Genomic DNA, 18,539 nt, shown 5'->3' on the forward strand with positions numbered 1-18,539 from the left:
CCTACAATTTGTATGATCAAAAATGAGGATTTTCTGGCCTTGAACAGCATCAGCAACCTAGGAAATAGAGTCACTGTGAAGTATTTTTGCAGAGTAGTGGTTAATGCTGAAATAGTTCATTCACAAAACTACTCGCGTACTTTTCGGAGAAACTCGTACACTGTCATTCTTTCTGATCGAGAGGAAAGTATTTTCTCTGTGAAGACATTCATTGTCTGTGATCTGGGGCAGGGGGAGACACGTTATGCAGTGGGGAAGTACTACCAAAAAGTGAAACAGGACATCTGCAGTCAGTTGAAGAATCCTTGTTATTTCATCCCTGTAGGGAAAAGTCTGGGGCCTTTAGTTGCTATACAAGCATCTCAGATAAAACAAAAGTGTCTGTTCATTAAAACTGTGAGCAGAAATGTTGACATTGTCTTCAAATTCATTAACCACAGTGAAATGCTCAGATAGATGTGGGATGATGATTATTACTTGAATGTTTGTTCTATGTATTTTTATTTTATTTTTTTGTTGTTGCTACATTTAGACTGTAATGACCTTTCAGCCACATTCATCTAGAAACTGCATGAAGACAATACAGAAAACATTGCATTTTGTATTGCATTTGGTGGATGTAATCGTGAATGTGTGGATGTGTATGAACTGTAATGTGAATCTGGAAGTGACTTGAAATTGGAAAAAGGCTTGATTGACAAAATAAAAACATGACAAACCATTTTGTTATACATTTCCTTCTTTTCCACTTACTTCATACAAGAAAGAATTGACCTTGTAAATGTTCCAGGAAAACGTGTAGACATCATTTTTCATCTCCTCTCACTTAATTGCCATAGTTCAATTCCATAACATGCCAATTACATGTGATACCAATTTCATGTGTTTGCACATACATAAGTTCTTGCATATTTTTTTTTAGTTAGTTCTTAGTTATTGCCTTGGTAATAGAAAATAGGAGCTAGGCATCATGTATTACAGTTGCCAAAGTGAGATATGAGCTACAAAATGTAGCATGTAAATATGTATGTAAATATAGGGTATGTAAATACTTGTATGTAAATATAGGGATTATATGTGGATATAGAAGACCTATATGGCCTGTATATGCACATATATGCGCCTCAATTTTGCCTATATGTGGCATATAAGCATATATGCAGCATATATATGATCATATATATGCATATATGCTGTATATATGCAGCATATATGTGCATATATGCTGCATATATACAGCATGAATGCACTTATATGCTGCATATAGGTTTCATATATGTGCATATATCCACATATAGGTTCTTTCCATGTGGGTAATCCCATCCCTCCGTTCCCTGCTTCTCCTATTAATGTACTATATGCAATCCTTGAAGGTTTACTATTCCATAAAAAATCTAAAAAACATTTCTTCAACCTTGTCTCCACCCACACTGGCATAGCAGTCACATATAAAACATACCACAACTTTGACACCATTAACACATTTGAAATTAAAACCTTCCCTTTTAAACTTAATGTCCTCAGTTTCCAAAAATTTAACCTTCTTTCAATTCCTCCTACTATTTCTTCCAACATTTTGTCTTTAACATTCTTTTCGCTTTTTCCCATTAGAACACCTAAAATCCTTATTTCTTTTGTTTCTTTAAAATGAAAATAATCAGTTAAAACAGTCACTCCTCCAAATCTCATATATATAGTTTTTTCTTCATTTATCTTACCTCCTGATCCCTTACAAAACATCTGTACTACTTCCATTACTTTATTAACACTCTCTATATCTTTAACTATTATTGTTGTATCATCCGCATATTGAAATATTTTTTCATTTCCCCCACTTCCTTCAATGTTTATCCCTCTTATGTCTTCGTCTATTTTAATAGCTAATCCCAATGGTTCTGCAACTAAAGAATATAAAAGCGCTGATAATGGACATCCTTTTCTTATAGACCTAGTAATTTTAAAACATTCAGTTAAAAAACCGTTACACTGTATTCTTGTTATTGCTCCCCTATATAAAATTGTAATCCACTTGACAAAATTTTCCCCGAACCCGTACCTTCTTAAAATTCCAAATAAATATTCATGCTCCACTCTATCAAAAGCCTTTTCAAAATCCAAACTAATAACATCTCCTTTTTTTGTTTTTTTCTTTCATATATCTTATCCTATCAATTATACTTAGAGTTGTGTCCGCTATATCTTTCCCTTTAACTCCATACACTTGATTTGTTTCAATTATGGTTGGTATTACCTCTTTCAATCTGTTGGCTAAAACTTTTGTTAAAATTTTCAGATCTGTATTCAGCTTTGTAATTGGTCTATAATTTTTTAAGTCTACTTTATCTCCTTTTCTTTTATATATCAACTTTAATAATCCCATCCCCATTCTCTGATTCATTTCCTCTTTCCTAAAAATGTCTTCATTTACTTCTTTTAAAATACTGGTTAAAAATCTTTAAAAACTATATAAAATTCACTCCCCAAACCATCTATACCTGGACTTTTATTTTTGTTTAATTCACTTATTGCTCTTTTTATCTCTTCTTCTCTTATCTCTTCATCACACTCTTTTTTGTCTACTTCTCCTACTGTTGTTTTTATTTGCTTTAGTAACTCCAATTTCTCTTCTTCCTTCAACCCCTCAGTACTAAACAGGTTCTCATAAAATGCTTTTACTTCTTTTAATATTTCCTCATTTATTTCCACCACTACACCATGTTTTCCTCTTATTTCTTTAATCATTCCAGCTTTCCCTCTTATTTTTTCTAGATCAAAGAAAAACTTTATACATTTTTCACCCTCCACAGTATATTTAGCTTTACTTCTTAGTCTTGCACCTTCATATTTTTTCTCTTCCATTTCTTTCAATATTCCCTCGAATTCTTTTATTTTTTGTATATCTTCCCCATTCTCATTTAATTCCTTTTGCAATTTTTCTCTTATTTCTCTCTCCTTCTTCCTCTTACATATCTGTATATTACATATCTTACATATTACAGATCCAGTACGTATCCAGACCAGATGCTGGATCAGCACCTAGAAAGGACCTCTACATCCCTGAAAGACAGCGGAGACCAGGACAACTACAGCCCCAGATACAGATCCCCTGTAAAGACCTTGTCTCAGAGGAGCACCAGGACAAGACCACAGGAAACAGATGATTCTTCTGCACAATCTGACTTTGCTGCAGCCTGGAATTGAACTACTGGTTTCATCTGGTCAGAGGAGAACTGGCCACCCAACTGAGCCTGGTTTCTCCCAAGGTTTTTTTCTCCATTCTGTCACCGATGGAGTTTCGGTTCCTTGCCGCTGTCGCCTCTGGCTTGCTTAGTTGGGGACACTTCATCTACAGCGATATCGTTGACTTGATAGCAAATAAATGCACAGACACTATTTAACTGAACAGAGATGACATCACTGAATCCAATGATGAACTGCCTTTAACTATCATTTTTGCATTATTGACACTGTTTTCCTAATGAATGTTGTTCAGTTGCTTTGACGCAATGTATTTTGTTTAAAGCGCTATATAAATAAAGGTGACATCTGTATTAATTTGCAATACTTTATTGTGAATTTTTTTACTAAATATTTAACATTTTCCCACCATATAATTTTATCTTCACTGTACATTTCAGTCTCCTTTTCTTTTTCAATAATTTCTTTAATACTTAACACATACTCCTCATTCTTAAAAACCTCTGTATTTAAAACCCATACCCCCGGCCCTCTTTTCACTGAACTCCAGTCTACTTGCATAAAAATTGGTTTATGGTCACTTAAGCTTGATTCTTCATATTTAATATTACCGATAAAACCTTCAATGTTCCTTGTACATAAAATAAAATCAATCCTTGTTTTACACATAAAATTCCTTACTAATTGCCTCCTTGAATATTCTTTCTTTTTTCATTTCTTTCTCTCCATACATCAATTATATTATTTTCTTCCATTAATAGTTTCAGTTCTTTTCTTCCTTTATCATTTTTAAAAACCATTCCCTCACCCATTTCTAGTTTACTGAAAACGGTATTAAAATCACCCATCATAATAACTTAATACATTAAAATATTCCTTCTTTTCATTCTCTACAGTCGGTGCATGAATATTAACTACAATAACTTTTTTCTCCTCATACTCCATTTCAACCGCAATACATTTCCCATCTACGTCATTATATATTGTTTTACATGATACCCCACAGTTTTCTTTTATTAAAATCGCAACTCCTCTTCCAAGCCTCCCATCACCATTGTTATATAAAATCTCTCCGCTCCACCTTTTCCTTATTTCAGTCATGTACTCTTCCCTCCAGTTATTTTCTTGTAATAAAATCACATCCTCTCCTTTACACATTTCTTTCACCTTTTCAAATTTACCCATGTCCATCAGTCCCCTTGCATTAAAAGTAATAAACTTAAAACCATTAAAAGTAATAAAAATAAATACATAAAAACCATTATTCTCCATCTTCTCCCTCCAGCCCTCTTAACACTTCATATCTGTTTACACTTTTTACTCGGCCCCTTGTCATTAACTTTTTTCTTGCATTTTCCACATTTGGTTTTACCTTAAATGTTCTCCTTCTACTTTGTCCTCTCTCCCCTCTGTCTTTTCCCATGTTGTCCATCCTTGTTTCTTCTCCACTGTCCATTTCTTTGTTTTGATCAAACATTCCTTGTCCATCACTCTCCACATTATCCAAAAGATTTTTGTCCGATATTTCCATTTCTGTCCATTGGGTATTCTGTTCTGCTGTTTGTTCCTCATCCATATCATTCTTTTTTCCTTCTTCTTTCTCTTGGTTGCCTGTTCCTCGTTCTGTTTCCTTTTGTGGTAATCCTTCATCCCCTTGTCCTTCATCAATATCTCCTTCCTCCTCAGTGTTTCCTTCATGCACCTGTCCGTCCACCCGATGCTCCAGACCTCCTTCCTCTCCCTCCATCCAACACTCACACTTGTTTAAAATCTTTTGACACTCCGGGCATCTGACCGCATTGCAATCCCTTGCGAAATGTCCCCTTTCCTCGCACTTGTGACACTTAAATTCAGGGCATTCTTTAAGCAGATGATCCGGGCTCATGCACAGCTTACAGGTCTTCACCTGGTGGCTGTGCATCACCCTAAAGTACTGCGGCCCTTCTGCTGTTTCCAGCTTTGTGCTTTAGGGCAACGATGCCACCTCCTTGGGGAATCTCACTTTTAAAAACATTGTTCCATCCTCTATTTCAGTGCCCGGGTAGCATCTTCTTTCTAATTTTGACATCGGATTAACTCCCCATCCCTCCAATTTTCTAAAAATGTCTTTATCATCAAGGTAGATGGGCAGGTGCATGAAGGAAACAACATAATCTCTATTCTGCAGTTTCTTTATCTCACAGTTCACTCCTTTCATTAACAATCCCTCAGTCAGTTCATCACATGTTTCTTCTTTTTCCATTGTCAGTTCATATTCCTTTCCTTGTCTTGGCCTTAGTGCTAAAATTTTACCATATCCACATTTTTCCGTCACCGCTTTAATAATATCCACAGCTCTCACCTCATTTACGTTCTCGACATTCACAATCACAGTTGCCTCCTTTAAGTATTTCCTTTCACCAAAATTATCTCTTGCATCTTGTTTTTTACTGTGTCTCCAGTCCAGGGAGGTTTGCCATGCCTGTCTCTCCAGCCAGTCCAGGGTCGTTTGCCATACGTGTCTCTCTAGCCAGTCCAGTGTTGTTTGCCATACGTGTCTCTCCAACCATTCCAGTGTCATTTGCCAATAATCCGTCCATTGTACAAAAACACAAAAAACATTAACCACCCTCCAGCCAGCAAGATGGTGCTGTTAGGTGGTTTAAAACTGAAAAACCACACAAAAAATAAAGTCCAAAAACAACTCACAAAACAAACATTAACAGAAAAATCAAAATGGAGGAGAGCCTTCCTCTCCCAACTGCAGCCAACACTTCCTGTAGCTCTCTAGCGCCCTCAGGTTGGTATGGCCGTAAGCGAAAACTGCTGCAAAGAGAGGGCTATTTAAAGATCAGCCACTCTAATCTCCAGTACATTATATAAGTAGGGAAGAAAACCCAAAAGCTTACAGCTCCTGGTATTATTCCCAGACAGTCTCCCATCCAAGTAGTAACCAGAACCAAACATGCTAAGATTCAGAGATCGGGCATTGACTCTTTTTTTTTTTGCAAGATTATTATATAATTAGTGAAAAATTTCCAAAAAGCTTACAGCACCTGGTATTCCCAGGCGGTCTCCCATCCAAGTACTAACCAGGCCCAAACCTGCTTTGCTTCTGAGATCAGACGAAATCGGACTTAGCCAGGTTGGTATGGCCGTAACTGAAAGCAGCTGCAAAGAGAGGGCTATTTAAATATCATCCACTCTAATCTCCAGTTCATTATATAAGTTCGGAAGAAAACCCATAAGCTTACAGGCACCTGGTATTCCCAGGCGGTCTCCCATCCAAGTACTAACCAGGCCCAAACCTGCTTAGCTTCCGAGATCAGACGAGATTTTTCTCTCAATTATACAGTCATACTATTATTGTTCCTACATACAAATACACATAAACAAACCAACAAGAACCATAAAAACACCTTTAAAACTTTAAATGCAGTTAGGCAGTGTTAGATCAAAACTTTTACATGTCTTAGTAATAAAAGGATTATCATCAACAAGGCACTTATTAAAAATTCCCAATTGTCCTGTCATATTAAAATAATCATACGAGATCTTTATAGTATTAGTTAACTTATGCTTAAATAATACACATACTGAAAAATATTTTTTCTCTTTTTTCATTAAGTTCCGTCTAGACCATATTACATGCTTTGCAACAGATAACCATAAATTAAGAGCATACTTATTACTTGCTTTTTCATTAAAACCAAATAGGAATAAAGTTTCCCATCCATCTTGTATTATACTTTGATCAAATATAAACTTTCCCACCATCTTTTTTAACTTCCTCATAAAACAATCTAATTTCTTGCATTTAAAAAACATATGCAGTGTTCCTTCATTTTCCTCAATACATACTTTGCATATTGCATCTTTTGCTATCCCAATTTTAAACAATCTCATTTAATTTAATATACAGTTGTGTCTTAATAGATAATCTAAGTTTTCTAACACGGGACTTCTAAAATTCATCCTGACATTTTTCCATATTTCTCTCACATCCAAAATATTAAACAATTTTCTCCAGTATTCATTTGCTCTGGCCTCAACAAATACATCATTACAGAAAAGCAAATGAAAGGTTTTTAAAACACATACATCAAAGTTGACATTCTCTCCTTTTATTCTGAGAAAAACCTCAATTTTATCATTTTTATTTTCACTTTCATTTCTCTCAATTTTCTCTATCCATTCTATAGGAATTGCTTTTTTTATTTCTCATAATTGATTTTGATTGCCTTCCTATCCTCTATTTCTTCTTTCTCTTCAAGTGTATCTATAATAGCTTGTAGAGGCAAAAACCCTGGTTTCACCTCATATAGAATATCTTTTACTTGCTTCAATCCAGCTTCAAACCATTTTTTATAAAATATCACTTTTATTACAATTCACCTTCTCATTTAAAAACAACGGTTGATTTAACATCTGTTGTCTGTCCTTTGGTTCAAAATAAACATGCCTTCTAAAATCATTCCATGTCTTTACAACTTCTTTATAGAATTCAGGCATATTTACAATCATATTAACTTTCAATTTCATCCATAGTATACACTGTAAAAAGTGCTACACCCACAAAGTAGGTTTTAAATACTTTAATTATTTTAAATCTAGTTTATTTTATCTGTTTTATACAAAAAAGTATCAATACACTTCCTCTTTACTTAAAATATATCCGTTTATATATAACAATATATTTTAAATAAAACTAATGCAATTTATTTGGGTAGCTATTTGTATGTGGTTGTTGTGTACGGGAAATGTCATAAAAGTGAGTTGGCATACACAATTTATTTGAGCAGCTGTCGATGTGGCGGGTGTGTTCATCAAACGTAAATATTTTAACATTTTTATAAGTTGGCATTATTCATTTTTCACTGGCGGGAACTTTCCAAGGCAGATGCAGCATATCGTCCTCGGCACTTCAACGGTCAGTTCGCTGCAGAGGATCTGAATTTCAGGGACTGATTAACACGGTAAGTTGACCAAATTTAGTCGATTAATTGGTGATGTAAAGTCACGCGAAATCGCTTACCGTTACTTCACTAGGGAGCTGAGGTTGGGTTTGCTAATTGTACTGTATAACTAGCTATCCTGCACACATGGCAAGCTAAGTTGGCTGCACAGTGGCAACGATCGGCAGACAATGGCGGTTGAGACCGTGTTTTTGATATGAAATTAAATAAGTGATGTAGTCCAGCACGTGTTTTGTCTAGGACTTTTGCCTATAACCGTTTAATGTCAAATATTAATTTAAGTTCATGCTAACTAACGATAAAATTAAAGCCAAAGTTAGCTTTAAAACACATAGCGTGACTACAGCACTAATTTAATTTCATATTTAAACACAGTCTCCGGTGGGGGATGCAGCTGTCGTGGGGTGCTTGTGTTATCAGCAGCAGAGATGCTACCTCACCTGTTACTAGCAGCCTGCTAACATGTAACATTTAGGATGGACGTGTTTAAAAACGCAGATATGTAGGTAATAATTAGTTGCTCAGATGCCCTCAGTTATATTTTTAGATTGCACAGATTAAATTTCGGGATCATATGCGATCGAAACGGTCGCAATTTCGAGCCTTCAGGCAATAACGTTAGTTGTGCGGGCAATTAATGGAAAGTAATGGTGCTTTTCCACTGCATGTTACGGTTGACTTTGTTTTTTTCCCCATTGGGTACAGTACCTGGCTGGTACTTTTTTTTATTATCACTTCGGTTGAGGTTCCAAGTGAACCGAGCCGTTACCTAAATGTGACGTGTAAACTCTGCTGATCACTGATTGGCCGGAGAGAATCGTCACTACCTGAGTGAAAAAAAACCCACAACAGAACTGCTAGATTTAAATCAGCACAGCCAGACAACTATCGAACGCAACGTACATTTTTTAACAACCAAGCCGTTCCTCTCGTTGATAGCAGAGGAGATGGGGCGACTAGCGAGAGCTTGATGGGGCGATGCAGAATAATTTTTTTAGGAGTCGTGACAGTAGAGGCTGCGCAACTATAGACGTGAATAATTCCCGCACACTTTAAAGCTATACTGAGCCGAGTGGACAGCAGGCAAAACAAGCTAGCCGTGCCTTTGACAAGACTCTGGAATCAGTGATCATGTTAGTACACTTTTGCATTACTAAAGCAGGTGCACATATTTAACTGTAGTAGAGATGTATGCTTAGTAGTCTGTCTGATTTTAGAGATTTGATCCAGGTTTTTTTTTTTTAATGCTGCATAGTCAATTAATGACAGATTTGTTTGTTGAAAACAAAAACTATTGATAACCTATTACTTATTTATTATATTAAGTTATATATAGTTACCACTGATTTGTAACCTTATTCTAACATGCATTTTTCTGGTCTTTAGATACCAAGCGCTCTTGTTACCTGGGGTCTTCGAGCTTCACATCCAGGTAAGAAAAACTTCAGAATATATACAAATTACAGCTATAACTATTTCCAGCATTAAGTAAAACATAGGTAAAATTGCAAACAATAGTGTGGGCTCCATAAAATTACATTTCTGAAGATGTTTTTATGTACCAAGTTCAACCACCAATAGAAGGCAGATATGATCACCTTTCTGTATCCTCCTCCCCACAACAAACACCAAAAATCACCAAATAGAGCAGTTTCTTATTATCAGTCAGTCTTTCTCTGAGGCAGTTTGGTAAGCTGTCAGCTGCCACTAACATTTACTCAACTTTAAATCCTTAATCTAGTTAAATATACTGTACAACTAAAAACTACCAGGCTTTAAAAAGTGTTCATAAAAATTCAATTGGCGTAAAAGTCACTTAAATGTGGCTGCAGCAGACAACCACAACACTGATGCGGGCACGTAGGGGATGCTATAATTGACAGGTGAACAAAATGTAATGCACCATTACACTGAATAAAATGACACATTTCTTTCAAATTTGAACTTGTTGAAAACACTTAGAATAATGTAAGTACACAATTCAAAGTATATAAGCGCTGTTTGTAGACATTTTAATACAAAAAGTTACATATTGCTTTAAATTATTTCAGTGTTAATAGTCTTGGCATGAACCTGAGGGGTTTCATCCTTGTATCATTATTATCCTTAACATTTGTAAACAAATAGTGTGCTTCATACTATTGTATCTGCAAAGTTTACCTAAGATGTCATTACTCTGCCTTTAATTTCCTCTCTGATTTATGTAGCCACAGGTAAAATGAGTTGGCTATGCAAAAGATGCAGTGACCACTTTCCAACCAGAAGTGACATTTTGAAACATTATAGACTCCATCATGGAACTTTCAGCCATAGTCATTCATTACCGTGCATATACTTGGAATGTCCATGTTCTTTCAAAACTTGGAGTGGTTTGCATTCACATTTGTCTCGATGCCATGTGGAAAGTCAGACACAAAGACCTGAGATTGTCCTGTCCTTTACATGCCTGGTGTGTAGGACACAAGGGTTTCCAACAGAGAGAGAATATTTTGCACATGTTGGCCATCACCTTAAAAGTAATGAGACTGTTGAGTGTGTGTTTGAAGGGTGTAATTTTCAAACCAATATTTATGGAACATTTACAGCACACAAACACAGGAAGCACACTCCCCATATTTTGAGTGATTTTAAAGGAGCTGTTCTTTTGGAAAAACAAAATGAGGTACCAACTTTTGAAGCAGATAACACTAGAGCCACCCATGATGAGAATATGGATGAAGGTAGTGGAGAAGGAACCAGCTCAGGTGCACATTCTGTGGAAAAGGATGACAGGCACTTAATTGTGGACCATATAGCTTCTTTCCTGCTTAAACTGGAAAGTGTGCATAATGTCTCAAACAGGTGTATTGATGAATTAATAGATGAAATGCAGTTTGTGTCATCAGCATCCATACCAGTTATCAGAGACTTTTTTGAATCACACTTGAAGAATAATAATTGTGTGATTGATAGCACAGTAGTCACATCTTTATTTGAGGAGTTAAATGAATCCAGCCCCATAAGCATGGCTTTTGATAAGGCTGGCCCGCTGTCGTCAGCTTTCAAAAGGAGACGGTACTTTCTACAAAGGTTTAACGTTGTAGAGCCAGTTGAATATATTCTTGATCCGAATGAAAATAAGAGTTTTCAGTATGTTCCGATCCTTGAATCATTGAAACAAATTTTAAACAATGAAGATATCAGAGAGAAGATCCTCACAGATAAAGGACAGTCAAGTATTCCTGCACAGTATAGATCATTCCGTGATGGTGCCATTTATAGAGAGAGTGATTTTTATTCTGAAGAGCAGAGAATCTGTATATTCCTTTATGTAGATGATTTTGAGGTATGTAATCCCTTAGGAACATCTCGAAGGAAACACAATATAACAGCCGTGTACTGGATATTGGGAAATATCCAATCCTGTTTTCGGTCCACACTAACTTCAGTGTATCTTGCACTTTTGTGCAAAGCTAATGATATTAAAAGATTTGGCTATGCAGAGGTTCTCAAGCCACTCTTGGATGACATAGCTTTACTGGAACAAGATGGTATTTTGGTTCCTGTCCTTGGGAAAACTGTCAAAGGGACTGTTTACTGTGTAGTTGCTGACAATCTTGGTGCACATTCAGTTGCTGGCCTTGTTGAAAGTTTCTCAGGACCATACATTTGCAGGTTCTGTCTTGGAGAGCACATTGACTTTCAAGAAAAGGAAGTGAGATCAGGTGCTTTTCACATCCGGACAAAGGAGGATTATTCCGTTCATGTTAAGATTCTACAGGCGGACCCTGCATTACCCCACTGCTTTGGTGTGAAAAGGCCTTGCCCACTGACAGAGAAACTAAACCATTTTCACATGGTTCAGGGCTATCCACCTGATATTTTGCATGACCTTTTTGAGGGCATTATTCCTATGGAACTAGCACTGTGCTTTAGTGAGTTCATAGCCAAAAAGTACATCACACTTGACGAACTTAACAAAACAATCAAAAAATTTCCTTACAAGTGGGGAGATAAGACAGACAGTCCACAGCCCATTCCCATTGCATTCCCCACTCGAAAAAGTATCGGAGGAAATGCCCATGAAAATTGGACCCTAATCAGACTGCTTCCACTAATGATAGGACACAAGATACCACTGAATGATCCTGCATGGAATGTAATCATGTGTCTCAAAGACATAGTTGAACTTGTGGTAGCACCAACCCAAACTGAAGCAAGTTTGTCATATCTTGATGCAAAGATTTCTGAGCATCGGCTTAGATTACTTGCTGCGTTTCCTCAGGTTAAGTTGATCCCCAAACACCACTTCCTGGAGCACTATCCAACGCTCATTAAAGTGTTTGGTCCTGTCATTGCATTCTGGACGATGCGATTTGAGGGAAAACATCGTTATTTCAAACAAATTGTAAGACATACAGGGAATTTCAAGAATGTACTATTTTCCCTTGCAACCAAGCATCAGCTGATGATTGCACACCATCTGCATGCAACTACAACAGTTCCCACGATCAGTACTGCCAGAGTATCCCAAGTGCCCGTGGCTGTTTTGCATACAAATGTACATAATGCAATAAGAAGAGTGTCTCCAGGTCAGACTACTGTACATCTTTCCAACACTGTGTCAGTTTATGGAACTACATACTCTAAAGGCATGATTTTGGCCTATGGGTCTACTGCAGGACTCCCAGACTTTATTGAAGTTCTTCAGATAGTACTCCTGAGAGACAAGGTCTATTTCATTGCTAAAGTATTCATTTCTTGGTACGATGAGCACTTTCGAGCATTTGAGCTGGAGAGCACAGAGCTTGTAGTTTTTGTGGAACAGAAGGATCTCACTGATGTATGTCCGCTCTCAGACTATAAGGTTGCAGGAAGGCGTATGGTGACGCTGAAGCGCCATATTTGTCTGGAATAGATAGACGTCTCATATAGCGTTTGGTATAATTCAAGTGGTACTGATGTATGCATTTTTCACAGTTCTCTTCAAGTTTATTTGATATACCATGCGCACACAACAAAGAATGCTTGCTAAACAATGCCAGACTGAATGTAAAAATAATGTTGTTTTGTCATCTTTTTAAGGCTACTTCATCAAAATGGAGGCAGCTTTAAAGTTTCGAGTCATCCTGGACCATGACATAAAGAAACTTTGTCTTCCTGGAATGCCACATACAGTTACAGAGTTGGAAGCAACAATAAAACAAACATTTGGGATCTCAATGGACATAAGCCTTCAGCGCAAAGACCAGGATTTTGATGACTTTGTTACTTTAAGTTCAATTGATGACCTGAATGATAGGGACACACTGAAGGTAGTGTATGTTCCACCTGTCATTTTGTTGACAAAGGTTGGCATTCCTGAGCTCCCAACAGAAGATTGCTCCGTCTCCAGATCAGTCTCAGAAAATGACTCTGCGTCTCAAACATCAACATCAAGTGGTTCCATCTCTGCAGAATCTGATGACACTATAATACTCAGTCCCCATAGCCCTGGAATGCACAAACCATGGCCAACTGAGTTTCCTATTCCAAAGTTTTCATATAACACTGAACTAGTCCTTCAAAAAGGCAATGAAAACTACCTCAGAGATGGTTCCCTTTTATGCAAAGAGAAGGTCTACCCTGGTGTTAAGTCCAACATTCTGGAGTGTTTAGCTGAGCTCATCTTTTCTTACACTCCCTACCCAAGTGATGCACAACGTTGTGCAGTTGCAGAGGCTCTCATAACAAAGAACCCATGTTTGAAGGAGCCAGGCTCCTTCAATGGTCTCTATGGATGGCAGCAGAGCCTAAAGTATAAAATAGGAAACTACCGAAGCAAACTTCGGATGCATGGGATTCCAGAAGTCTTGGTGAACTCTCTAAAGCGCAAATCTTCTGAAGACATGCAACCAGCAAAGAATATAAAAAAACCACGGAAAGCTGAGGTTAACTACCTGCCCTCTCATCCAGCCGGGGAAACAGAAGATTCCCTTGAGAGTAACAGGCTGGAGTTGATTTCTGAGACAAAGAAAAAGAATAACAGCAGAGTTATAAATGAGATGATGTCAAGAACATTCAGTTTGAGAAGACAGGAGATTGTAGGTCAAGCCCCAAGTGTTGCAGATCTTCTAGAGAGATGGCCTGCTCTCTTTGAACCATCGCAGGTAAGGTAAACTCAGCAAAGTTGACTAGATAAATTCAAATTCTTTGTCATTACTGGTATGTCTAAAAAATACAGTACAGTATGCACCGTCAACAGTATCTTCAGTTGAATTTCACATTGCTCAGTTATGGTAAATGGCCCATAGTTGTGAAGACATGGCACATAAGGCAACACACTTGACTAAAGAATACATTTGATTCTTGCATTTTTCATACTTAAAAATAGCTGTATAGTGAATATGTTCCTTTACATCTTGACACGGTCCATGATTTCATTTGTTTGAAAACTAATTTGTATCCAGAACTCTCATGTTGTTTACATCACAGAAAAAACATATCACTTTTGGTATGTAACTAAGATTGTATAGTTCTCTTTACAGATCTGTGAAGAGTTCCTGAGAATCAGTGGCATATCACTTGAGTCTACATTTATGTCACAGTTGGACAGACAAACTCCAAAGCTGTTGTCACTTTTCAATGCAAAAGGAGGAGCCGTCGGTCAAAGAATCAGGTTCCAAATGATGACACTCATCCAGGTAATTTTCCATCCAAAATGTATTCTCTATCATGTACTAAGTCATCAATATTTCACCATTTTCCTAATGGGAAGGATGGTGGTGTCTGTGTATCTGCAGCATATGTTGTAATCTACTGAGCCAGTTGTTATGACACATGTTGAGCACATTCATACTACCCAGAGACTGACCATAACACCCTACATTGTCAGAACCCATCATCTCATTCTTTAAAGGACAACTACATGTAAGGCACTTTTCTAAGAGTAGCGTAGTTTAATTGGATAGTCAGCCCCAACGTTAGTGATAGTGCGTTAACATGACCTTGCTATTTTTATGATCTATTGTGAAAATGTTTGCCCGAACATTCAGTCAAGTTACACTTCCTCTGTGTACTCCAGGACTGTTCTTTTTGTTAAAAGACATGCTGGCTGCATATGTACGTAAGAGATGCAATTCCCTCGTCATTTTCCAAGAGTGTGCCTTGCTCCTAAGCAGTCTCTTTACACACAAAAGGTTCACTAAAACATGTTTAAGAAATCATTTTAGGTGAGAAATAGACAATGTACTAATATAAGCTTGATTCTTATTGATGAACACAGCCTACTTGGACAGTTAAATCTCAATTTTGTGAACTGTCCCCCTTAACGTTTTTTGAGTAAACAACATGCAAAAGTTTTTTTTTTTTTTTTTCTGAGATGCTGGTGCTAGTGTGAGATCTTATAGTACAGTGGTGAATTTAGGACCTTTTACAGCAATTAAATGGTTGAAATAGAGAGGTTCTGTGGTTTGTGATACTGTCATCAGGCTGTGAATTTTGATCAGATTTTACTTTTGGACAGGATCCATCTGCCTCTGTGGAGAAAAGGAGAGAAGTGGTCCTGAGATGCCTGATTGAGTACATGGGGGAGAGACAGGAAGACCTCATCAGTGTCCACCATGTATGTATTGGGCTTAAAGCTACTTGTCTATTTTTCTGTGTATATGTATTACTATTGTGATGATATGGGGCAATTACGTTTGCTCTTGAAAGATATTTAAACTCTGTAGCTTAATAAAAGTAATGTAATGACCAATCAGGTACAGACAAGGACAATTGCATTGTTTAATTGTAATGTATCCTTTGAACCAGAAAAAGACAACACTCATTCTACAGTAGATCATGATAGTATAGTACCCAGACTCTATGGCATTGTCTTGATAGACTTCACTCTGGTCACATGCTCTAGTCACAGTATCTGTCTAGTACCCACCAGCTTAAGCAACAAAAGTAAAATTTTGACTTTGTGTCTCATCTGTATACTACCTTTCTGCTATTTTCATCTCATTACCTGTTTGTCTGACCAAACTCTTGATTCTTTTTGTTACCACCAATAGAGTCGTGATGAAACAGAGGTGCACGCTGAGCTTGGCAGTTGCCCACTGAAAATTTACATGTGCCATCAGCCTGACACGATTGGGATTATCATAGAAGGACAGCCTGTGGTCAGAGGTGTGGCAAACCTGTCGAAAGCATGCTGCCTTCTGTTTAGATTTACCTATGCCCTCGACCTCAAGTATCCCTCAAAACTGGTGCATACTTTTGAGATATATCAGAGACTCTTTGTGGGATTGGACCCCATGCGTCCCAAGCCATCATCCAAGTATGCAAATCTCCTCACCAAGTTGTCTTAGATGATTTCTCATTGTCATCTGGCATTGTTTCCCATCATTTGAAAACGTAATCACTTTGGTAGGTGAGTTAAAACCAACTTAAGCGTACTGTAACATAATCAGATAATTTTATAATCTTCAGGGTGATTTAAATATTTGTCTCTGAATTTTACCAGTATTTTGATTTAAAATAATTAGTCTTAAAGATTTAATTTTTTGTTTGTTTTTGACCTTAAAAAGGAAAATGCCACCGTTCTTCCCTCAGCTTAGACGAGTTGATACGTACCTCTCCCATCTCAGTGCGTGCACTCAATCACTGTAGCGAGCGGTGCCATTATGCTAGTGCTTAACTTATTTCCAACCATTACTTAGGATCTAAACTGGTATGAATGTAGAAGCCACCAAACACTTTAATGTTTTCCTATTTAAAGACGGTTACATGAGTATTTACACGAGTAAGTATATTGACACAAAATATAATGCAGGGATTTTCTAAGTGGATAAAAAATTATAACTATAATGTATGGCGGAAGAGCACTTCGCAGCACTTCAACCTCTCACAGTAATACTAAAGTGCTACGGTTTTCCAGTTTTTATCCGGTTAGAAATTTGGCATGTTATATTTTGTGTCACCATACTTACTCGTGTAAATACTCATGTAACCGTCTTTAAATAGGTAAAACATTAAAGTGTTTGGTGGCTTCTACATTCATACCAGTTTAGATCCTAAGTAATGGTTGGAAATAAGTTAAGCACTAGCATAATGGCATCGCTCGCTACAGTGATTGAGTGCACGCACTGAGATGGGAGAGGTACGTATCAACTCGTCTAAGCTGAGGGAAGAGCATAGTGGAATATGGTAAAATTGTGGTGTTTTCCTTTAAGTCTCATTTGAGAGATAAAAGTTGCTCAGGTAATATAATTTCCATGGTTATTTTACTTTTGTGTTCATTGTTCAGTGCCTTAATTAATGTGGACTTTGGACTGTGTTCTGTGCCAATCATTTCCTCATGAGGTAACGTTATATACTAAAACAGTATTGTGTGCTTAATTTGGGAGTTCTTAAAAATAATAGTTGTTCAAAATATAGAAATACTGTAATCATTTTTGACACTGCAATTCCAGTGTGATACAATGAGATGTTATGGCTCACACTTACCTTTATCCAAACATTGTAGATTGGGCAGTTTGGATATTTCACTTTACTGTTCAAAACAGGTTGAAAATACACTTATACAGTGTATGTTTTATATTATTGTGTAAGGGCGGCCACATTTATTGGCTGTTTGAAGTCACGGTGAAAAGTGACACTGGTTGACATGTTTAATAAATTTTATAGTCTTCAACCTATCTTCCCATCTTTTTCATCTTCAATTGAATTTGTAATTGTTATTGACAAAGTCTATTTATGTAAAGTTAATCACTAGAGTGCTTAAAATATAGACATTTAGATTTATTTTCTGAGGTTATAGCCAGGACTCAATTAAAATGTTTATTCACATATGATTAGGTTAATTTTACTAAGAACATAAAGTTCATAAAACCTAATTAAAATGAGTACAGGTTACTTTGTAGCAACTCATAAATACGTTACCTGTACCAAGAAAAGTAGGTTTTTCTAACGGAGTAATACTAGTACTATTAGTTAACTCAACTTGATTTTGTCGGGTTTGAATTAAGTAATATTACAGAGTTTATTATACTTAAAAAAGGCTACAAGTTGACTCAACTTAAAACAGCCAATGCAGCCACTTGACTCACTTTTTATAAGTTAGATCTAGGTATAACTTTTTACAGTGTATCACTGCCCATTTGTCCACACTTATTCATAAAATACAACATTATTTTTTTTCCCAAGCAGATCCATAGTTGTTTAAAAACCTTTTCATTATTTTTATCCTCATACTTTTCATTCTTAAAAGAGGATCTATAAGTCCCAATCCACTTTTCCTACTATGGTATTATATGCGATTTTAGAAGGTTTACCATCCCATAAAAAACTTAAAATATTAGCTTTTATTTTCTTATATACCCATAACGGAAGACTTACTACAGTCAGAATATACCACATCTTTGATAAAAATAATTTAAT

General features: G+C 36.7%; 1 protein-coding gene and 1 pseudogene across 1 annotated transcript; one reads left to right on the top strand and one right to left on the bottom strand.

The window, feature by feature from the left end:
• Positions 1 to 6,221: 6,221 nt before the first annotated feature.
• On the bottom strand, positions 6,222 to 6,340 carry LOC132125979 (5S ribosomal RNA; annotated as a pseudogene).
• A 7,642-nt stretch (positions 6,341 to 13,982) lies between these two features.
• LOC132125191 (uncharacterized) lies at positions 13,983 to 16,717 on the top strand. The gene is made up of 4 exons (XM_059536472.1): positions 13,983 to 14,281; positions 14,660 to 14,815; positions 15,637 to 15,735; positions 16,172 to 16,717. Exons 1-4 carry the CDS (start codon positions 14,021 to 14,023, stop codon positions 16,466 to 16,468), a joined length of 813 nt encoding a protein of 270 aa, XP_059392455.1. The 5' UTR covers positions 13,983 to 14,020; the 3' UTR covers positions 16,469 to 16,717.
• Positions 16,718 to 18,539: the final 1,822 nt, after the last annotated feature.

The sequence above is a fragment of the Carassius carassius genome, chromosome 43 (assembly GCF_963082965.1).
Source record: "Carassius carassius chromosome 43, fCarCar2.1, whole genome shotgun sequence".
In the NCBI taxonomy this organism is placed as follows: Eukaryota; Metazoa; Chordata; class Actinopteri; order Cypriniformes; family Cyprinidae; genus Carassius; species Carassius carassius.